At 39.1% G+C, this 19,867-nt stretch overlaps 1 protein-coding gene and 1 long non-coding RNA gene across 11 annotated transcripts in view; one reads left to right on the top strand and one right to left on the bottom strand.

Annotated features, from left to right (window-relative positions):
* obsl1b (obscurin like cytoskeletal adaptor 1b) overlaps nt 1-19,867 on the bottom strand; it is a 40,132-nt gene that overhangs the window by 5,472 nt on the left and 14,793 nt on the right. For 7 of the 10 annotated variants that reach the window (XM_026912540.3, XM_026912542.3, XM_026912543.3 and 4 more), the window contains 20 exons: nt 18,896-19,171; nt 18,238-18,513; nt 17,236-17,511; nt 16,499-16,774; nt 15,784-16,059; nt 14,335-14,607; nt 10,969-11,244; nt 10,021-10,296; nt 9,661-9,936; nt 9,285-9,560; nt 8,903-9,169; nt 8,376-8,642; nt 7,683-7,952; nt 6,896-7,162; nt 4,833-5,099; nt 2,290-2,402; nt 1,860-2,013; nt 607-768; nt 418-522; nt 83-349 (listed from right to left, as the gene is read on the bottom strand). In XM_026912540.3, coding sequence (XP_026768341.3) covers nt 83-349; nt 418-522; nt 607-768; nt 1,860-2,013; nt 2,290-2,402; nt 4,833-5,099; nt 6,896-7,162; nt 7,683-7,952; nt 8,376-8,642; nt 8,903-9,169; nt 9,285-9,560; nt 9,661-9,936; nt 10,021-10,296; nt 10,969-11,244; nt 14,335-14,607; nt 15,784-16,059; nt 16,499-16,774; nt 17,236-17,511; nt 18,238-18,513; nt 18,896-19,171 — 4,896 coding nt within the window. Of the gene's footprint in view, nt 1-82; nt 350-417; nt 523-606; nt 769-1,859; nt 2,014-2,289; nt 2,403-4,832; nt 5,100-6,895; nt 7,193-7,682; nt 7,953-8,375; nt 8,643-8,902; nt 9,170-9,284; nt 9,561-9,660; nt 9,937-10,020; nt 10,297-10,968; nt 11,245-14,334; nt 14,608-15,783; nt 16,060-16,498; nt 16,775-17,235; nt 17,512-18,237; nt 18,514-18,895; nt 19,172-19,867 lie in introns of those variants that run through there. The other 3 variants (XM_026912541.3, XM_053234462.1, XM_053234463.1) reach the window with 3 other exon arrangements.
* LOC113525899 (uncharacterized) lies at nt 264-14,341 on the top strand. Its single transcript, XR_008301817.1, has 3 exons — nt 264-365; nt 1,747-2,427; nt 13,707-14,341. It is a non-coding gene; the product is annotated as an uncharacterized LOC113525899 (long non-coding RNA).

Genomic DNA, 19,867 nt, shown 5'->3' with positions numbered 1-19,867 from the left:
AGGGACTTGTTTTTTTTTTTTTTTTTGGCTTTTAACTCCACTTCTCCATGAGTATATAAATTGACTATTGACTTTGTCTCACCTTCTACAGTGAGCCTGGCTGAGGACGTGTTTTCTCCGACCTGCACGCTGTACATGCCTGCGTCCTCCAGTGTGACCTCCTGAATCACAAGTTTGCGATAGCAGCCTTCACTGCAGATTTCAAAGCGCTCTGACGGCAGGATCACATTACGGCCTTTATACCAGCGAATGCTGCAGCGCGGGTTGGAGACAGTGCAGTCCAGTAAGACCCGAGTGTTTTCCAGAGCTGTTTTGTCTTGCAGCGGCTTTACAATATTCACAGGAAGTCCTGCAAGAAAAGCGTGGTAAGATCTAAACACATTTACAACTCTGATGCAAGGACAATGAAATACTTACTCTCCACCTCTAGGTAAGCTACAGACTCGACATTCTTGGCAACAAACTTGATTTCTCCTGAATCCTCTTCCTTAACGTTGCACATAAGAAGGAAGTGCTTGGTTCCTGTGGTACAGAGTTAAATATGAGAGGGATTACAGGAATCTTATATTATCAGGAAGCTAATATTTTGTCTATGACAGTTTATACCTTCTTGACGGATCCTGATGGTGCTAGTAGGTTTGATTTTTTCTCCATTCTTAAACCACTCTCCAGGTACGTCATCCAGAGACACCTCACACATAAACACAGCATTCTGGTCCTCCTGAATGTCCAGGTCTTCCAGACTGTGTAATACTTCCAGGTCTCTCTCTGTTCCAATAAGAAATTACACAACTGCAGCCGCTGCATTTGATTACACATACACACAAATCCTAATCTCATAACTTAAAAAATAAATAAACAACCAAAAAAATAAAAGAATTGCATTGTTGCAAACATAACAGCTAAGTAACAAGTGCCTTCCAGGGAGATAAACCTGGCTCCAGCTGCCAAGATAAGTCTGTAAACGCAAGAATGAAATCATGTACACATTTTAAGGGTAAATGTGAGAGCAAAAATTAAACCTTGAAGAGCAAATTGAGCATGAGGAAAGTAGCTAAATTTTGTGCAAGCTTCATGATTTCTTGACTTTGATTTAGTATTCTGTAGCCAGTTTAAACTAAATTGGGTACAGATCTACTATCTTGTGCACAAGATACCTGAACCATTTACAGTAACCAGTCACTGCTTTGCTGATTATGCATTCGGTGCAGATACTGTTATCAGTCAGCACAGGAAGAACCAAATAATCTACTTCGGAATTAGCACAGTTAGTAAATCTGGCAAACACCATCTTTTTTTTTGTGAATTTGTGAAGCAACATAAGCAACAAAACGAGCAGGTATGTGGACATTATTTGTGTTAAAACCCACATGGACAAATAAAGTTCACAGAGTACAATGAACTGGGCTTTTGGGACTGTTTAGTATGCACAAAGGAGAATGACAATATATCTAAAAAAAAAAAAAAAAACAACAAAAAACCCAAAAAACAATGGACATTATTTAGTATTTAATTCCTACCATCCACTGGAACACAAGCTAGGAGTGATCAGAACACTACACCACTGAGCTGAAAATATGCCAATGTGCTTTTAGTTTAAGGGCAATAAGTGCAAATGTGGGTGAACAAGAACTGCAAAGAAAGATGAGACTGGTGCTGATATGAAATATTCCTGGTGCCACCGATGGTATTTCTCACTTGCTCTCAAATTAAAGCAGGACCAACACTTATTTTTTTTTCCTGCAGGTGGCAGCGTAGTACTGAAAGACAGTAAGCAATGAGTCGACAGCATGGAGAATGGACACACCAGCTTGCAGCAATGTTATAGTTTTATGACTGTCAAGATATTCTTTCTTTACCGTAAACTTCCACAGAGCAGGAAGTGGTGGCATCTCCCGCATCGCACACATATACACCCGAATCTCCAAGCTCACATCTCAAGATCTGCAGGAAGCACTTCCTCCCCATGGAGTAGATACGATGATTCTTCCCTGGCTTAAGTTCTTCTCCATTCTAGGTCAGACAAGACCACCACTGAACTTCAGGCTAACAAAATATTTCAAACCTATCTATGACAGATCATATCGTGATGAAAATGAAACGTAACGTACATAACCGCATGTGGTTAAGCAATATGTATTATAAGGTTAACATGTTACTAATACCCATCAAATACGACTACTACTGCTACTACTACTACTCCTCATAATAATAACAAAGCCACTTATTGTAATAATAAGGATTAGTTGTGAAAGTCTTTTATTTATGTAATTCTGCAGTCTTTCTTACCTTTGTCCACTTGACAGTGACATTGTATTTGGACAGCTCACACTCCAGGGTGGCTCCTGTACCCTCTGGGAAAGTGCTGTCCTCCAGCTTTTTCAGAATGGACACTGGTATTTCTGAACAAATTGATTGGAAAAAGTGGTGAGTCTTTCAATCAGAGCATTGTAAAAGTAAAACACATACGGAGAAATGAAGGTCCAGTTTCTTATGGTACAGTAGTAGCTTAACAGTTATACTGTACTGGTGACTTGTAACTCATGAACTGCTAGGATCACCGGAAAGCCACTGTTGGGCCCTTGAACAAGAGCCCTAACCCTCATCTGCCAAGCTGTATGGATTGGATTCTGCCTACTTGGAAGACCTAGCCAGTTTGTTATTATATAGATCATTATTAAACAGTTCAAATTTATTTGATCTAATATTAGAATTATGACACATTGTTTTTCTCAGTTTTATAGGTACATTTTTTTCCCCCCTTGTCCACTGGACATTTGATTAGATATACCTAGTGTATATAACACTTTCTTGTATACAGTTACAGACTGTAGCTCTATATGCTATTGCCTTTTCTCACAATTTGCTAGCCACTTTCTACCGCATCCGTCATTGGACAAGAACCACCGCTGCCCAGATATTTTTGAGTGGTGGACTGTTTCCAGCACAGCACTGACAATGATGATTTGGTGATATTGTAGTATGTGCTGGGATTTTTGTACCAGGTCATTAATGGTAATACAACATTATTGAATCTTGTCAGATACAAGTGCTTGTTGTTCATACCAGATGGGCTGGTTTATTTCAGAAACTGCTGATCTCCTGGGAATTTCGTACAGAATGGTGTGAAAAACCAAAAAAAAAACATCCTGTGTGTAGAGGGTTTGCATGCTGAAACACCTTGTTGATGAGAGAGATCAGAGGAGAATGACCAGACTGGTCTGAACTGACAGGAAGTCTATAGTAACTCAAATAATGCACAACACATCAAACCTTGAGGTGAATGGGCTACAACAGTAGAAGAACACGTCAGGTTCCACTCCTGTCAGACAAGAATAAGTATCTGAGGCTGTCATGGGCACAGACTCCCTGTAAATTGACGGTTGAAGACTGGAAAAAGACCAGGGGGTTTATTTATTTATTTGAATCTTCAGCATTCAGTTTGGGTGAGTCTGTACCCATGATAACCTCAGGTTCCTGTTCTTGGCTGACAAAAGTGGAACCTGATGTGGTCTTCTGCGGTTGTAGCCCATTCACCTCAAGGTTTAATGTTTTGTGCATGCTGAGATGCTTGTCTGCTCACCTTAGTTGTAAAGAGTGATATGAGTTACTTTATCCTTCCTGGCACCAATATGACCTCTTTTTTAGCATTTATCAGACCATGGCATGTCTGCACAAAATCTCTTCTTCAACATATATGAAGTTTCAGCTTTGAGCAAGTTAAATATTTAGACTGGACTTCCTATTTACATACTGTTATACCTGTGCAGACATGCATGGGGCAAATAGATCACATTAGGCTGACCTACACTGCTCTTTTCCAGTGCTTAAGAGCCAGATATTGCTAATCCAGTCTGTAGTATAATGATGGACTGAATGTAACCAGACTTAACTTGGCAATGGTCAGGTATGCACAGAGATCCCTTTGTTGCAGTGGCATTTTCAATCTATTGTCATCCTCACTGACAGCTCACAGACTCCATCAGATAAGCCCTATTGAGTGACTTGACATAGAAGAGATTATCTTACATACTGCCAACGTATGCTTGATGAATGCTTGAAAAGTTTCGGTAGCTGTACTCTGGCCATGTGATCAGACTCTTTTTATATGTGTAAGTTGACACGAAGGAAGAGCCGCAGTGAAAGCCGTTAATCCATTCCATTGTACTGCCATCACCGTCTTAAATTTAACCAGCTTGCATCATGTTGTCTTGCATCATGCCTCAGCATCCTACCCCCTACTGCGGCTGACCCTACCCACAACTGAATTCCACCCCTTATAAGTTAATTGCTGTGAGATGTCTTGTTACACTTAGTGGGAAAATTAAGTATTTCTGGTCATCTGTGTACTATGCAGCAAATTCAGTATTTGGTTCTCAAAATATTATTGAAGATCTGCTGTAAATACTGTTTGATGGACAGTGCCTTTTTTTTTATCACAATTTAAGCAGTAGTGGAGTCCATGTTCTGCATGCTGACTCAGTAGTAGCATTTGAGTTAGATGAGCTGCATTGATTCATTTTAGCTGTGAAAACGTACCACTACAGTAGTATACGTAATAAGTAAGTGTTGGAAAATAGTTGCAGGTTTTTGCAATATTGCTGAATGTTGAAGAGTGAATCAACAGTGTATTATGAAACCTTACTCCTGCTGCAGCTTTGTAGTATAAAGTTTGTACATAAATTCATATAAATCATATCAGTGTAAATTAATACAATAGATCATGTAATCCTTTCTGAAAGATCAAAGCTGTAAGCCAATACTGTTTTCTGCTGAAAACACTGAATTATGCCACCCTCATGTATGGACTTTTTTGTAATCAGTGTGTTTACCTTTAACAGTAAGTCTGGCAGATGATCTTGCATTTTCGGTGGAGAACGTATAGGTTCCCGTGTCTTCCAGTGACAGGTTGGCTATGGTCAAGCTGTGAACGCGACCTTTGGTAGTCATGCGCCAGTGGTTGTTGCTTTTGAGGCGGTTTCCGTCCTTCAGCCACATGCCTTCAACATTGCTGTGTGTCAGCTCCACCTCAAAGGATGCTGTCTCACGCTCAAATGTTTGGATCTCCCTCAGCCCTTTCCGTATTTTAACTTTCCGTGCTACGTGAATATGAAAACAGTAGTAATAAGAAATAAAAAAATGCATTTACATTGTTAAGATATTTTTCTTGAGTAGAAATAGAATTTTAGGGATAAACAGTATAACGTAGAATGACAGTTGAGTCCACATGTTTGGATTCTTTGCCCAGCATTGTATTAAATCGCAAGTTTGAGGGTATGCCAACATATTTTGAAGTATTCAAGAACAGACCAGCATTCCCCATGGAAAAAAACTGGTTTATTTTTAATGGTTGGTGACACCACCCTAGATTTTGAAGACCAGTGCATATATTTAGCTGTTATGAAAAGAGATCCAAATTCATATGAGGTGCCAATGACAGGCAAAGCACTGACATTTCCCTACCACATGCTCATTTGTACAGGACCTCAACTAAAAAAAAAAAAAAACATTACATTTAGCAGTTAAACTGGTGTATGCATCAATACCTTGAGGATTAGCTTCTCACAAAATAGTTTATGATTAGTAAAGTAAAACTTATCTTAAATGGATAAACTTGCAATGTTGCTCCAAATTAAGCAGCTTGGTCTATTGCTGTGAACAAGTGATGAAGGATTTTAACAAGTGGGTGAGATTGAGAGGGTACTGGTATTATACATTAAACATATTAATTAAATTGGTTTTCATATTGAATCATGCAGAGAATACATCAGAAAATATTAATTTATAGTGGAGAATTAAATGAGTGACAAAGAATAATATGTTAAATGTTTGTTGGGGCTGAATTTTAAAATCGTAAGACCAGCACATTTGGAAAAAAATAGTCTTACATTTTAGCACAGCTTGATTCGAGGATGCTTTATGAACTTAATGCTGTGTCTGAAATCATTCCCTCACTCACTATTTACTTTACGGACTGTTCTATGTAGGGGTTCTCTAGGGAAAGAGTAAGGGAGACACTGAACATAATTCCAACGACACTTGAGAGTCCACAAGAAACGCATCACTGTGACTTGCTATCATAAACAATTAAACCTGGAAAAATTGTGAACTGAAACCAAAACCACAAAAATACAACAGTACTAAGATAGCTTCACTGTAGAACATCACTAACAAGTACCTGTTATCTTAATTTTTGAGTGTGCTCTGGTATTCATTCTGGGAAGCTGAAAGAAATACTATGCGTTATGGAACTTTAGTGTGGAGTCCATTGGTTGTACACCAGATATGGTGCACTATGTGTAATAATATAATGTACTATCCAATTAATATGATTTGGCCACTTAGAATTCAGACAATGCTACAAAATGGCAGCACCCACCCCAAAAGGGCACAATATGATGAATAGGGAACAAATGTAAACTCTACATTAGAAGTAAAGACCTAAAAAAAAAAAAAAAAAAGAGACATTTACATTACTGTAAATTAAGTGATGTTAGCATTAGTGAATTGAACTGAACTCGCTATGTTAATATGGACATTTTCACAGCCAATTCAAAGGGATTAAATGGCAACCACAAGAAGACATTTCTCTAGCCCTCAATCCGGTTTTCATTTGACCTGCTTAATTGAATTATCACTGGCCTCTGATCTTATGTCAATACAGAAGAGTGCTCCTTGGGAATCACCTGTCACTCAGCTGTTCCTGACTGTCAAGTCGTGGAACAAGCGTCACTGATGTGGCTCTCATATTACTCTTACTCAGTTAATTGAATTGATATAAAGAAAATAACAACAGCAACAAGGGCTCAGTGTCAAATCAGCGTCACCAGCAACCACAGTAAACAAAGAACAACACCACACACTGAGAAATAGACAGCAGCATGTGCAGACTCACGTTCCACGCTGAGCACGGCTTGTGTGCGATCATGAAGAGTTTCACAGCTGTAAGTCCCACGATCAGAAAGGGCGAGTTTGTGGATTGTGAGCATCCGTTTTTGGCCACATTGCTTTGGTGCGAACTTAGGTCCTGGGTGTATGACCACACCTTGTCTCATCCACTGCACTTCTCCACATTCCAGGCTCAGCTCCACCTCAAGAGTTGCCTCCCCAAACTCCTCTGCCACCACTGACTCCATTTTCTTTGTGAACAGCACCTGTTTCTCTGTACACAGTTTTCTCTAATTGGTCATCACTGTATAGGGATGTTTTTAAAACTGACTTTAACATAAGGGTAGGTTGTAGTACACAATTTCTCTTGTATATGCCTGCTATAGTGTAACTCTTGTGTCCTTAGTGCTATGCACAGGAGAATGGCCACTTGCCTCTGTCAGTTACCAGTGGAATTCTAACTGGAGAAGCTGCTAAGTGCAAACCATTATAGGCACCTTTTCAACAACCATGTCTGAAGGGGTCATTATTTATTGCAAATATGTTGCCATGGCAGTAAAGACCTGTCCAAGCTCTCAAAGAATTTATCTAATGTCCCATTTTACACGTTTCATAATGTAATGGAAAAGTTTGACCTATGCTTTACATCAAAGACAATTCACATGTTGAAAGAAGCCTTTCTTCCTTCTTAGAAATGGTTTAAATTAGTAAGTAGTTAGAACATGTTGAGCTTAGAAAAATATAATTGATTAATTTTAAGAAATGTAATTAAATAGCAGTAAATAATATCTCACCTTGAACCTGTAGGATAGCTTTGGATATCACTCCTTCGGCTTCTGCAGTTAGCTTGCAGCTGTCTGATACTTGGCAGTTTCTGATATACAGCATGTGGCACAGTCCATTACTTGAGATTTTAAACCTCTCGTTTGATGTAATGGGCCATCCATTCCTACACCAGACCATCTTTGCATCTTCTGGGGACACCACGCACTTAAATGTCGCATCTTCTCCTTCCATTACAGTTATGTTGTGCAGCTCAGCAATAAACTCCACAACACGAGGGGCTTAAAATAACCAGAGAAGAGATTGTAGAAGAACAGTTAAGATAAACTTTAATGATTCTTATGGAACTTTGTGTTAACTTGCTCAAGACAATACACATGAGTACAATATATCTAGTAAAAATAAATATGAACCTATAATGGGTAATAAAACCAGAAGTATTCTTTATAAATGTACATGTGCAAAAACTACTGACTCAACATTAGGGTTTAGGGTTTAGGGAACCCCTCTATGCAGAAAGAGGAGGAGTTTTACAGTCTGATTGTTTATTCCAGTGGCAATCTCCTCTGGTGTTCAGTATTGATGAAATGGGGTAATTTGGCTTAATTAGAGAGAGGAAGCCTAATTCAGTTCCATATCCAGTGTAAACTAGATTTTTTTTGTCAATGTTGAATTATTGAGCTTCTTCAGTGAAATATACTTACTTTTAACTACTAGTGTTGCACATGTTCTCTCATCCTTTGATTCACATGTATATTCTCCTTCATCATCATCTGTTATATTGTGTATTGTGAGGCTTCTTTCTTGCCCATCTGCACGTATTGTAAAATGTCGGTTTGGTGTGATTTCTTGGTTGTTTTTTAGCCACTGGACATCTCCTTTGGATTTGTGGAGTTCACATCTCAAAACAGCGTCACTACCCTTGAGTCCTACTATATTTTGCAGTGGCTTGGAAAATTTTACCTTCATAGCTAAAAGAAAATAAAGCAATTCAAAATTTGCTGTAAACACATGGTTAACATTTATGGAGGACTAAACATCTGTATATTACAAAGGTTTCTCAGTAGAGGACAATACTATCAGTAGTCCTAGATTAACAAGCAGAATATTATACACGCGTGTTCCAGAAGCAATACAGATCCAACTAATTGTTACCTTATATCAAAATAATTGTGTTGCCTGAGCACTCAAAAAGTTGAGTGACAAGGCAACACAAAAGGTCTTGATTTACCTTTGACTTGGATACTGAAATGAGCTTTGTCTGTTCCCACATCACACTCATATTCTCCAGCATCTGATTTTTTAAGATGGTTGATAGTGAGGTAGTGGGTAGGTCCATCACTCGTGGCATAAAAACGATGATCACTAATTTTTTTGCCTCCCTTGCTCCATTGCACAGACCCATTATCTCTGTTAACCTCAGCACACAATGTCACGCTTTCTTCTTCATAGGCATCAATGTTTATTTCTTCCTTTTTGATGAACTTGAATGGTGGCTCTATTAAACAGAGAATGATACTTGGAGATTAGCATCACTTTATGCAGTGTTCTATCTGAAGGTTTAAAATTTGTTGACCTTATGATCATATTAATAGAAGTCATGGTTAGCTTGCCTTGAACTGTCACCATGATGTTCATTTTGTCATCAATGGCGTCACATATGTATTCTCCTGAGTCGGACACTTGAAGGTTTGAGAGCACAAGTTTTCTCATCGTGCCTCTCCTTTCAATATTGATTCGGGCATCTGCCTGCAGTACTTTCCCATTACAGAGCCAGTGAACAGTGGCATTCTCTCGAGACACCTCACATTCAAGGATCAGCTCGTTTCCAGCCACAAGTGAGTAGTGTTCTGGGGTCCTAGGGTTCCTTAGGATAGACACTGGTGCCTCTGAATAGAGCACAAAACTAGGCTTTAGCTTATTATGCCTAAATATTTTAAATATTATTTTTTCACCAACAGTAGCATGTGACTGCAATTTCTAATGTACCTTGCACTGTGATATTAAAGACAAGCTCATCATCCTTCGCATTACATATATATTCACCAGTGTCCCCAATCTCTGCATTTAAGATGATTAGAGATCTGAATGCCCCTTCTTCTTCAAATGTGACATGATCATTAAGCACAATTCTGTTATTGTCCTTGTACCAGCAGACTACACCATTTGCTCTGGAAAGTTCACACTTGAGCACAATGGCATCTGACACTACAAAATGCCTGTCTGTTATTATAGCACTTTTGTGCAGAAATTTGAGTGGTGAATCTGCAAAGAAGAATAAAACAATTTATTGTGACACGGTCATTAATAAAGTTAGTCTATTGTTATTACTTTTGACAAAAAACTTACCATTTATTTTCAAACTAAAATCCATTACATCATCTTTGGCATCACATAAGTATTGGCCTGTGTCTTCAAGCCGTGATGAATGAATTGTTAATTGTCGAGTACAGCCATCCTCAGTTATGGTTATGTTACTGTTTTCCTCAATCTCTTCTCCATTCTTCTTCCAACTGACTTCTGCATTTGATCTAGACACCTCACAGTCAAGCACTATGGTTTCTCCAACAAATTTTTCAACTTCGTAGGCCATTTTCCTTGGCCGAATAAATCGCACTGGGGGTTCTGCACAAAAAGAAGTTGTCATCTTAAGGATCAGCTGTATAACAATTGAAATGACACAAACAAACAAAAAAATTGATGTCTAACATCAGCTACACTACATGGCCAAAAGTCTGTGGACACCTGACCATTACTCCCATATGTTCTTGTTGAACATCCCATTCCAGATTTAGTCCCTCTTTTGCTGTTAAAAAACAAAAAACAAAACTCCAATCTACTGGGAAGGCTTTCCTCTAGATGTTGGAACATGGCTATGGGGATTTGCCCATTCAGCCACAGGACCTTTAGTGAGGTCAGGCACTGATGTCAGGTGGGTAGGCCTGGGGTGCACTCAGTGTTACGATTCATCCCAAAGGTGTTCAGTGGGGTTGAGGTCAGGCCTCTGTGTAGGCCACTCGAGTTCTTCCACTCCAGCCTTGGCAATCCATGACCTCACTTTGTGCACAGGGGTATCGTCATGCTGGAACATTTGCTCTAGGCCCAACATTGGAAGGGAAATTGTAATGCTACAACATACAAAGACTATACAATTGTGTGCTTCCAACTTTGTAGCAACACTTTTTGGAAGAACCACATATAGGTGTGATGGTCAGGTGTCCACAAACATTTGGCCATATAGCGTATGATTTCTTTCAGTCTCTCCATTTGACAGTTTTGAGGGGTATAATGCAGCACCTGCAATGTTTACGAAGAATGTCACAGAGTCGTCAGCTGTGTCACACACATATTCTGCAGAATCACTGACTGTTGTCTCTGGTATAATGAGTCTTCTGTAAATACCATCAACTTCAAGAATTAGGTTGTTGTTCTCTTCTACCTCGAGCCCATTTCGATACCAGCGCACAGAAGCATTGGCTCTGGAAATTTCACAACTCAGCACCATCCTCTCTGACATTTGCTGGCAAAGTTCCATTTGGGATTGGCTTGGGGAAACTATGCGTACTGGGGGTTCTGTAGGAACACATAAGGAGGTCAGTCCCTGATGCAATCTGACAAATAGGACAGTTATTTAGATCTATAACAGGTCTAAACAGTGTTGGGATGTAACAGAATACAAGTAATAATGTAACATATTCACAATATGGAACTGAAGTATCTATATGCAGGTTGTAATATATTTTTAAAAGGCAGTATTGAGAATAATTACTTTAATGCTTTAATGTTTCTTTGTGCAGTGTGGAACAATAACTAGAGTAAAAATGTAGAGTGTATTCTGAATAAATTACATTTTTATGTATTGTAACAGAATTCATCAGGCTTGGGACAATTGATGATAGTATCAGGAATTGCAGATAGATTCCAGCTATTGTGATGGCTATGAAGTTGGCTGATTTATTGTCTATCGGAAAATGTGTCTGCAGATTTAAGATCGATTAAAAATAAATTGTTTTGTATCTCGTACTTTACTGGCAAGGATAGAGCTTGAGTTAATGTGAGAGATGGAAAGGTATGGACTAGATATAGTCTGCCTTACATCCATACATAGTATGGGTTTTAGTGCCATTGGGGGTGCTCTTTCTCCTACTCCAGAGTTCCCAAAAAAGACAGATATCAGCTAGGTCTGGAGATGCTCACCAGTGCCAGGCTGAGGACTTTGTAGTTGGTGTTTTTTCCCATGGACAATAGGGTTGCTTCAATGTGTTTTCAATCTAGGTTTACCTGGTAAACCCAGGAGAGCTTTCTGGTTTCCTTCTGAGTTTCTGACAAAGATTTTAGTGAGAATGAGAAGGACTTTTCCCTTCCTTGTATATCAGAGATGTTGAGTCTCAATGGACCATTTTTAAGTCCACAATTACAGAGGCAGCTGCAAGCTGTGGCTGGAAGGCTGTCGGTGTCTGTCATGGAGGTAACCCTAGCACTTGCTGGTGGACGCCAGTGGTGAGGGAAGTCTTCAGATTTAGAGGGCTCTCCTGATTCAGTTGAGAGGTATATGATTGCTAGAATGTCTGCAGCAAAAGCAGTTCCAAAAGTGCTAGCTCAAGAATAGGAGGAGTTTGTAGAGGTCATTAAAATAAAGACTTTCAGTTTGCATCAAAGATGTTCGGGCAAAGTATTCAGTGCATCTGAAGGGGGACATGAGTCCATGCACAAATGCTGCTGAGCAAATGTGGGGGAGGTTTGACCTCTGTTGTTGGTATTGTTTGAGGGAGCACTTTGCAGAACAGTGCCAGAAAGCAGTGCCAAAAATCTCTGGTCTTTTGGAGTCCATTTGTGTGACTGAGGTTACTATGGCAGTTAGAAGCCTTCATACTGGCAAGGATGCAGGGTGGATGAGTTTCGGCCAGAGATGTTGAAGGCACTAGTCAAAGTTGGGGTTGTGTGTTTAAGACGCCTCTTCAATGTTGCATGGAGATCTGGGGCAGCACCTTTGGACTGTCAAACTAGTATGGTGGTCTATTGTTTAAAAAAAAAAAAAAGTGACTAGTGTGTATGTTTTAATTATAGGGGAATCACCCAGCTCAGCCTCCCCAAAAGGTCGATGCCAGATATATGGAGAGGAGACTCACTCTGATAGCTGTACTTAGGATTCAGGTTCCATCCAAGCTGTGGAACATTAGCCCAGATTTTTACTCGTGCGCAGCTTTGTGAGGGGTCATGGGATTATGCTGTTTTAGTAAACGTGTTTTGTGGATTTAGAGAAGTGTACCTCCTATATTGTGGGAGGTGCTGCAGAAGAACAGTGTATCTGGGTATAGAGTACAGGGTATAATTTATGCATTCCAGTCTCAGTGCAGATGCAGTGAGAATTGTGTCATATTTCCTGGCATTAAGTTGGAACCATTTATGATGGATGTCTGACTCTGTCAAGGGTGTCTCTTGTCTCCATTCCTGTTTGTTGTTTTCATGGGCAAGATATCAAAATACAGGCAATTTTGGACAGGTGTCCATTATCTCAGTAACATCCCTATTATTTGCCAGTGATGGTCTTTTGACACAATTCAAAGTTGACCTCTGACACACACCTAAGTGTTTCCCTGCTGAGTGTGAAGTGGCTGGAAAATCAGCACTTCTGGGGCAATGGTTCTCTCCTTGAAAGGACTGAGGTGAGGAGGGAGACATTACCCCTGGTGGGTGACTTTAAGTACCTTATCGTATTCATGAGTAGGGAGGAATGATATAGACAAAACTATATTACAATATTTCATGGTATTGTCTGATATGGTAACGATATAAATGACTATATGAAAATAGTAACATTCAACACTATCTTCTGGCTTTCCTCATTTTCTGGTTGGTGTTTTTGCTTGAGGTGGTAGAACAAATTTGCTGTTTCCATCCTTTGTTGAAATGGGTTTTTGATGCACTTTACAAATCACAGACTTTTGATTCACATCTAATCTTCTGTATCTGAACCACTTCCAAATTATGGAGTAAGGTTGTTTTTTGTGGATTAATTCATCTTCCTCGTCTAGGGTTGGAACTCCGCCTTCCGCCACGCTTCTCGTTCTCGTTCTACATGTGAGATGCCCACTTTGCGGCGCGTAAACACATCATGAACTCTATCGTCAATATCACGGGATGACAAATTCTATTCTTGGGGAGGAATTGTACTGGTATATCATGGACAATACAACATGGCACAGCCCTATTCATGAGCAATGTAAAAGGTGAGGGTAAGTGACAAATGAATCAGGTCAGTGGCGGCAGAGCTACAGTCACTGTCTTGGTCTGTGGTGGTAAAGCAGGTTTTCAGTTTTCCAATAAAGCTCTCTGTTTTGGTCACTATAGATCCCTGGCAGTATAGGAAGTCTTAAATGAGCTTCCTCTGCTGGGTTGCTGGGCTTATTCTCCATGAAAGGATGACGAACTCAGTAATCTGGAATAGCCCTGGAACAGAGCTGAGAGGGATAGAAAAGTCTGGGCTGACCTTCTTAACCTGTTGCCACCCGAAACTCCACCCCTCCACCAGGTAAAGCGGAAGAAAAATGAATGAATGAATGAATGAACCTGGTACATATATGATGTTTTTCTTCTTGTAAGTCAGGCACTGGCATAGTTAACTTTCACAATTTATTTTCTCATAATTTGGCATTTGTATACCTTTTATGCTTAAATGGAAGAATTTTGAGTCATCAGCAGTGTCACAGACATACTCTCCTGAGTCCTCAACTCTGCTGTGAAGAATCTTCAGTCTCCTGTATGGACCTTCTGTTTTCAGTTTCATATTTTCGCTTTCTTGAAGTTTCTGTCCATCCTTGAACCAAGTCACTTTTCCATTTGGACGTGAAAGTTCACAGCTGAGGACAATTTCCTCTGGAACATGTCGATCAAGATGAACATCTTCCTTGGGATAGACAATCATTACGGGAGGCTCTGTTGAGCAAAAAAACATAGCAGTTCTTAAACTGAAAGTATGAGTTATATGGCCATAAACTCTTGTTTTGTTAAAGCATCTGAAAAATGAATGATAAGAGAGTAGAAACTGCTTTTAGTTTTGTTGTTTTAATTTGGTTTATTTTCTCAAATTTTGCCATAGTTTTACTTTTCATGGCATGGTTAAAAGCACAGAGATAGGCTGATTGGAGTATTTCATAAACTGCTGATCTCCTGGGAACTTCACACACTACAGTCTCTAGAGTTCACACAGAAATGTTGTGGAAAAACAAAAACATCCTGTGTGCAGAGGGTCTGCATGCTGAAACACCTTGTTGATGAGAGAGATCAGAGGAGAATGACCAGACTGGTCTGAGCTGCCAGGAAGTCTATAGTAACTCAAATAAGCAGAAAAGCATCTCAGAAAGGACAACACATCAAACCTTGGGGTGGCTACAACAGCAGAAGAACACATCAGGTTCCACTCCTGTCAGCCAAGAACAGGAATCTGAGGCTATCATGGGCACAGACTCACCGCAAATGGCCAGTTGAAGACTGGAAAAAGACCAGTCTTCCTGTGCCCATGATAGACTTATTCCCATTCCTGTTCTTGGCTGACAGGAGTGGAACCCAATGTGGTCTTCTGTGGTAGCCCATTCACCTCGAGGTTCGTCGTACTGTGCATGCTGAGATACTTGTCTGCTCACCACAGGTGTAAAGAGTTACTATAACCTTTCTGGCAGCTTGAAACAATCTGGCCATTTTCCTCTAACCTCTGTTAACAACAAGGCATTTCCACCCACAGAACTGTCACTTACTCAGTTTTTTGTTTTTTCCACTATTCTGTTTAAATTCTAGAGACTCTTGTGTGTGAAAATCCCAGGACATCAGCAGTTTATGAAATATTCAGACCAGCCCTTCTGGTACCAATATCCATGTCACAATCAAAGTCACAGAGATCACACTTTTTCTTCATGCTGATGTTTGATGTGAACATTAACTGAAGCTCTTGACCTGTATCTGCAAGTTTTTTGCATTGCCCTGCTGCCACATGACTGGCCGAATGGATAACGGCATGAATGTACATGTGTTCCTAATAAAGTGGATGGCGACTGTATAATGTAATCGTAAGTATTTTCTCCTGCATGTCAGATATGTTAAAGGTGCTATACTTACCTCGTACATTAACTTTGAATATTAAGGCACTGCCTCCTGCACGACATGTATATGTCCCAGCATCCGACATTTGAACAGATGGAATGATCAGTTTTCGCATGGTGTTTTCTGTCTCTATTATGACTTTATTACAGGTCTGTATCTCAACTCCATCTTTGTACCATTGTGTAATGGCATCAGATCTTGACACCTCACAACAAAGGAAGAGTTTGTCTTGTTCCACTACATTTCTGTGGAGCTCTTCCTTTGGGATGTAGACAAATGTCACAGCGGGTGCTGCAGAACAATAAGAATTACACACATTGATTTCTGGAGTCCTTTTTCAATCCATGTATGCTGCATTATTTTCATATCAAGCATGCATTATCATCAAGTGCTGCTGATGGTCTCCACTATTAACAGCCAAACGAAATAAACGAATAAAGCTTTATGAGGATGAATTGCAGTTGAGCAATGTAATGGACATGCTTTTCCCCTTGCATGACTCCTTTGTAAACAGAAAGCACCAAGAAGATGGGTAGACTGCAACTACAGCTGGCAAACATGGTATAAATGTTGCAAATGGCTCTGTGCATCCGTTTTAGGAAAATGATTATCTAGCATATACAGAAGCAGCAGAATGGATCCATTGCTTTCAACCAATAAAAATTGGACAGTATACAATGATGAATTTGTTAGTTATATGGCAGTTGTTCAGATAAACTTTGGATGTCACCTTTAATGTCCACATAAAACTCGCTGATATCATCAGCTGTACTACAACTGTAAACCCCAGAGTGGGAAAACGTGGCTGACAGGATAACCAATGTCCTCATGGTGTGCTCTGATTGGAAGAAAACTCCAGATTGAGGGAAGAGCTGAGTCCCATCCTTGTACCATTGGACCAGGGCAGTGGGCTCAGATATCTCGCACTGGAGAATGATAGGTGAGCCTGCTTCAAATGACTTGGTCTTCTCAGTCTCAGGGACAGCTGTGAACCTCACTGGTGAAGCTAGGAGTGTTTTCATTCATTCAAAGAAATGGGATTACTAGATTTGTACACAGATTTTCTCTGCCATTGTTTTTTTATGTTATGTGGCAGTTTGCTAATGGATGAGGGGGGTTAATAAGAGCAAAGAAGTCTTACATATGAATGATGTATTCTATGTATATCCTTACTTGTTGTTTCTGAAATATGTAGTGCATTTAAAGGCAGTTAGAATGAGCAGTAAAGAAGTGAAAAAATATTCTGATGGTTTTGGACCCATTAAATGGTTTGGTTTGAAAAAATAAAGGTGTGGTTTTATTTAAGGGATCTGTCATTGAGCACAGTCTACGTTTTCAAATGAGGTTTTCAGTATTTGTGTATTTACATTTACTTGTTTAAGTTTTATATAAGGACAAGGCATTTAGTGGATGAAGCATTATTTGACATGTTAGTGGTTTTGAGAAAGTATGTGGACTCAAAATCACCTGCAACATCCACCTTGAATGCTATACGATCATCGCCAGCTTCACAGCTATACGTGCCCGAGTGTTTGAGTTCAGCTGATTGGATGATCAGTGCCCTCATGGTGCCCTCTGATTTGATGTCAAGTCCAGTCTCTTGAAGGAGTGGCACTCCGTCTTTGAACCAGGAAACTTGGGCAGCTGACTCGGAGATTTCACACTGAAGTATAATGGGGCAGCCTGCTTCAATGAACTTGTTTCTTGCCACGTCTGGAAGGGCAGAGAACCTAATGGGAGTAGCTATGGAAATTTTTAAGATTTAGAAAAAAACATGACTGCTGAATCAGAAGTATACAACATGGAAACAGTGTTTCTGTATAATTTTCTTTTGGATTATCCCAAGCACCAGTCATGTTAGTCAAAGCATATTTCCTATTTGTAAATGAAGAAGTAATTGCATAGTTGTAGGGTAAGTTTAAAAGGCTACAGTAGAATGTTAGAGACAGGCCCGGCGTCAAGTTAAAGTTGTCAGCAGGACTTTTGGATATCAAAGATAGGATAATCTTTGGCAAGCCAAGTATTGCATGCCAGAAATTACGAATATTATAGCCTTACAAACTTAAGCTTGTGCCACGTCATGTCATTTGTAAAAATCTACACTGATAGTTTTTTTTTCCTGTGTAACTCTTTAATTCAGTACTACTGTCTAGCTCCTCTACAGGACCGAGTGATGATTTAATAGACTGTCTTGAAATGGAAAGATTACAGCCATATTTATCTCAAACCTCTGTTCAGATTTGATTGGATTAATTTATTGCCAACAGGTTTTATTTATGTTTTAAGCAATTGTCTTCAGGATGAGGGAGGTCTCCCTGTCCCAACCATCACCACCTCCCTTGACACCGGGTCTGGTAGGAGGGCAGGTAAACTTTATTAGGGAATATAATTGCTAATTGGAGACTAGATTTTATATATAATAAATATACAGTTAATTCGTTTGAATTTTTAAGGTTGCTCGAAAATCACCTTGACTGGCCATCTTGAATGACACAGCATCATCAGGACTGCCACAGATGAAATGTCCAGTGTCAGAAAGCTCAGTTGATTGAACAGTTAATTTCCTCACATTTCCATCTCTTTGGGTATTAAGTCCACTGTCTGAGAGGAGTTCTGTGCCATCATTATACCAGCAAACCTGGCTTTCGGAGTCTGAAATCTCATATTTTGGAACAGTTGGTGAGTCTAATTCAATGGACCTGTTCCTCTCCATCTCTGCAAGTGGTTTAAACCTCGTAGATGAAGCTACATAGTTGTCAGTAGCATAAAGAGAAATAATGTTGACTTAATAGACAAGGAAAAAATCTAGATGATGTTTTGTTTTATAACCATTTCAATGTCAGGTAAAATCTATATGAATTAGTGATTGTGATTTAATTTTTACAAATAAGATTCAAGTTACTTAAAAAAAAAAAACTCTAACTGTAGCACTGATCCTAACCTCAACTTCCTAATGTTTAGATGAAATGATATGAATAACTGAGTAATTATGACTTTGTAACTGTGCGAGATTGCCTGTTTCAAATGTAAGCATTAGTGGTTTCCATTTATATAGTGTCACTACATTGATTAAAAAAATGTTTTTGAAACTATTGTAGTTTTTAGAATCAAGGAATCCGCAAATCACCTTTGATATCCACGTTGAATGTGACTGCATCAGCATCTGTCTTGCAGTTGTATGTTCCACTGTGACATAATTCAGCTGACTGTACAGAGAGTTTTCTTATTGTACCTTCAGATGTAACCAAAACTCCAGCTTCTGATGACAGCTCATTTCCATCTTTGTACCAGCATACATAAGCAGCAGCATCTGAGACCTCACATTCCAATTCAAACGGCTCTCCAACTACAGCAGATTTATTCCTCTGAGCTTCAGTGACAGTGGAGAACATCACTGTTGGTGCTGTGGGCATCATTGTAGAGAGATACATTTGTAATTGTTAGTCGTGTCCATATAGAACGTATGTGTTAATTAAATGTATTGTTTCACTAGAGAGATTATCAAGAGTTGCACCAAATCATTGATTTAACTTGGTTATTTCATATAAGAAAGATTATGGTGCATTAAATGCCAATAAGAACATACAGGCAACAATCAATAAACTAAGAGAAAATCTATGAATAAATAAAGAAAGAAAGAAAACAGACAATCAGATGATAGTGTGGATGAAATATAACATTAGTAGCGCAAGAGTAAATGATGAAAGCTTATTAAAATCTAAAGACATTCAACAATTATGACAAAAAGGCAACAGAATACAAAGTTAAAAAAAAACTAATGAAAAAGTTCTTAAGGATAGTACTACTTGCATATTGGGTAAGCGGTATGTTTAAATTATAATTTAAATTAAATATGCATTTAATTATCATGCATATTACTGGAATCTTTAATATCTCCTTAGTTGGTCCTGCAAATTAAAAGCCTTATAACTTACTTAAGAGTTTAGGTCTGTGCAAAGTTAAAAGGTTTCTGCTTGACATAGTGGTAAACCCTTCATATTGTGTAGTAGCATGTAAAATGTGTTCTACTTACTGAAATGAGTTGTCAATTTTATTACGTCTATTTTTAATATCACCGGACTATATGTTTGCAGTCAAA

This window comes from Pangasianodon hypophthalmus, chromosome 5, assembly GCF_027358585.1.
Source record: "Pangasianodon hypophthalmus isolate fPanHyp1 chromosome 5, fPanHyp1.pri, whole genome shotgun sequence".
Taxonomy (NCBI): domain Eukaryota; kingdom Metazoa; phylum Chordata; class Actinopteri; order Siluriformes; family Pangasiidae; genus Pangasianodon; species Pangasianodon hypophthalmus.
The sequence above is the reverse complement of the archived record's forward strand: the minus strand, read 5'-3'. Positions and strand labels throughout refer to the sequence as shown.